The sequence below is a fragment of the Colobus angolensis genome, unplaced genomic scaffold (assembly GCF_000951035.1).
Source record: "Colobus angolensis palliatus isolate OR3802 unplaced genomic scaffold, Cang.pa_1.0 Scaffold8, whole genome shotgun sequence".
Taxonomy (NCBI): domain Eukaryota; kingdom Metazoa; phylum Chordata; class Mammalia; order Primates; family Cercopithecidae; genus Colobus; species Colobus angolensis.
This window is the reverse complement of record NW_012121820.1, coordinates 15271245-15273729: the sequence shown is the minus strand read 5'-3', so window position 1 is coordinate 15273729 and position 2485 is coordinate 15271245. Positions and strand designations below refer to the sequence as shown.

The 2485-nt window shown below is 39.1% G+C and overlaps 1 protein-coding gene across 1 annotated transcript in view; it reads left to right on the top strand.

Annotated features, from left to right (window-relative positions):
- Nucleotides 1-2485, top strand: part of RALGAPB (Ral GTPase activating protein, beta subunit (non-catalytic)) — a 107657-nt gene that overhangs the window by 30747 nt on the left and 74425 nt on the right. The window contains exons 4-5 of the mRNA XM_011929208.1: nucleotides 1176-1219; nucleotides 1759-1945. Coding sequence (XP_011784598.1) covers nucleotides 1176-1219; nucleotides 1759-1945 — 231 coding nt within the window. The remainder of the gene's footprint in view (nucleotides 1-1175; nucleotides 1220-1758; nucleotides 1946-2485) is intronic.

The following is a 2485-nucleotide window of genomic DNA, read 5'->3' as shown; positions in this document are numbered from 1 at the left end:
TGTACTCCAGCCTGGGCAACCAGAGCAAAACTCTGTCTCAAAAAAAAAAAAAAAAAGTTAGGATAGAGCCTATGTAAGAAACAACTGGCCGGGCGTGGTGACTCACACCTGTAATCCCAGCACTTTGAGAGGCCGAGGCAGGCGGATCACCTGAGGTCATGAGTTCGAGACCAGCCTGGCCAACATGGTGAAACCCCATCTCTTCTAAAAGTACAAAAATTAGCCAGGTGTGGTGGTGGGCGCCTGTAATCCCAGCTACTCAGGAGGCGGAGGCAGGAGAATTGCTTGAACCTGGGAAGCGGAGGTTGTAGTGAGCCAAGATCATGTCACTGCACTCCAGCCTGGGCGACGAGCAAGACACCGTCTCAAAAAAAAAAAAAGAAAAAGAAAAAATAACTAACCAATTAAATTAGAGCCTATAGATAATGTATTATAAAGTAGTTATCAAAGTAGTGTCTGAAAACTTGATAGTGACAGAAGATATTTTACTCAGCAAATGAAACTTCCAAAGTCTTCTAACTGTTCTATTTGGAAGTGTGCCAGTTTGCCATTCATTAGCTAGCCATTAAAATGCCTCTAGTTTTATAAGACTTTACAGTGTATTTCAGAATCCCTGCTTTGTGTATAGCACAATGTATATAAACTATAAGTTGATCATCTAGTTCCAAGTTCTCTTGTTGCTTATTCATCGGTGTGCTCTGTTTACTAACACACGTGACTGTGCTTGTGTTCTCACACAGATGCAGTGTTCAGGGAAATATCTAAAAGGAAGCATGGAATTTCAGTGTGGGAAGGGATGCAATGATAGGAATACTCTGTCTGGTATTGACGATAGCTGGCCAGTCATTGATTCATCACCTCTCTACTACTTACTCCCCATGCCAAGGATCTCAACAGCATGAGGCAGACAATTCATCCCCTTCTTTGGCTCTTTGTTGTTGAAACTTTGGTTTTGCTCATTTGAAACACACATTCTTATAACTTTTCCTGTGAGTCCCAACTTTGCCTTCTGGAGCTGTGCAGTGTAAAGACCACTGCTGTTTTTCCACCTGGTTCCAGGACTTAGAACAGAGGAACAGCCCCATTTTCATGGTTAAGGCTCTGTCCTTCCCAACACCAGTCCTTTTGCTCCATTATTTGTTTCTCTCTCTCTCTTCTCTCTCCCCTACTTGAAGGGTGGCTTTCAAATACTTGGAGCATTGTATGGCAAAGTTTGGAGGTAAAAAGACATGGGTGTTTGTTGTGATTCCTTCACTTACTGGCTGCATGAAGTTGAAGAAGTTGCTTAAACTCTCTGTATCTAAGTTTTCTCATCTTCAAAATGGGTATAATTAGTAGTTGGTATTAGGTATTACAGATACCTATCCTGCAGAATTAATGTGAGGATTATATGAGGTCATTTGTATGAACTATTTGGCATAGAAACTGACTCATAGTAGTCAGTCATCATAGTCAGTCATCCTTTACCTTCTCCCCTGTGTCCCCCTGCCCCCTTGCTGGAGGATTAAGGCCTTCAATAAGAATTGAACAGGACAACTTGAAATCTTTCAAAGTAGAAATTTTTTGATGTATCTATGATTTTGGGCACAGGAACTCCTAAGCATTACTTCTCATTTTTACTATTAAATGATTATTTGAAAGTCAAAACTTAACATTGCACTTATTTTAATTTTTTGACCAGTTCTCCCACATCAGTGACTTAAAGATTCTACTTTAAAAATAAGTTTGCCAAAGATGTGTTTTCTTTTCGTTGGTAAGGTGGCATTGCTGAGAATCTAGCAGAGAAGTTGATTGGTGTTCTCTTTGAGGTGTGGTTACTAGCTTGTACTCGGTGCTTCCCAACACCTCCTTATTGGAAAACAGCCAAGGAGATGGTGGCTAACTGGAGGCATCACCCAGCAGTGGTGGAGCAGTGGAGCAAGGTCATTTGTGCGCTCACTTCCAGGTAGGTTATTGTCACTGCCCTGCCTTCCTTCAACCCCTGTCTGACCTTAGGCAGCTTTCTGGCATTCATGGAATACATTGTAACAAAGGCTGGGTCCGTTACTACTGTACTTTAGATACAGAATTGAGCCACTTTTTAAACATAGATATAACAGTTTGGCTAGTGCCTGTTTAAAACCTTTCAGAATAATCAAGTATTCTTGAGAAACAGATAAATGTTATACGCTACTTCCCCCACAAAAAAAAAATTCCACTCTTATTTTGATTACTAAAATATGCATAATCATTATTTTAAAGAAACAAACCATAGAAAGGTATAATAGAAAAGTTCTCCTGAAATCCTACCATGTATATTTATATATAATTTTACAGAAATGGGACCATAGTATAAATGCTACTTTGTAACCAAAGTAGGCAGTTTTTTAATAATAATAATTTTACCTTTTTGCCATTTATATATAATACCATCACTGTTTTGTAAGTACACTCTTAGGTTCATTTTTTTCACACTTATTTTTTCATTTCAATCCTGATTTTATTT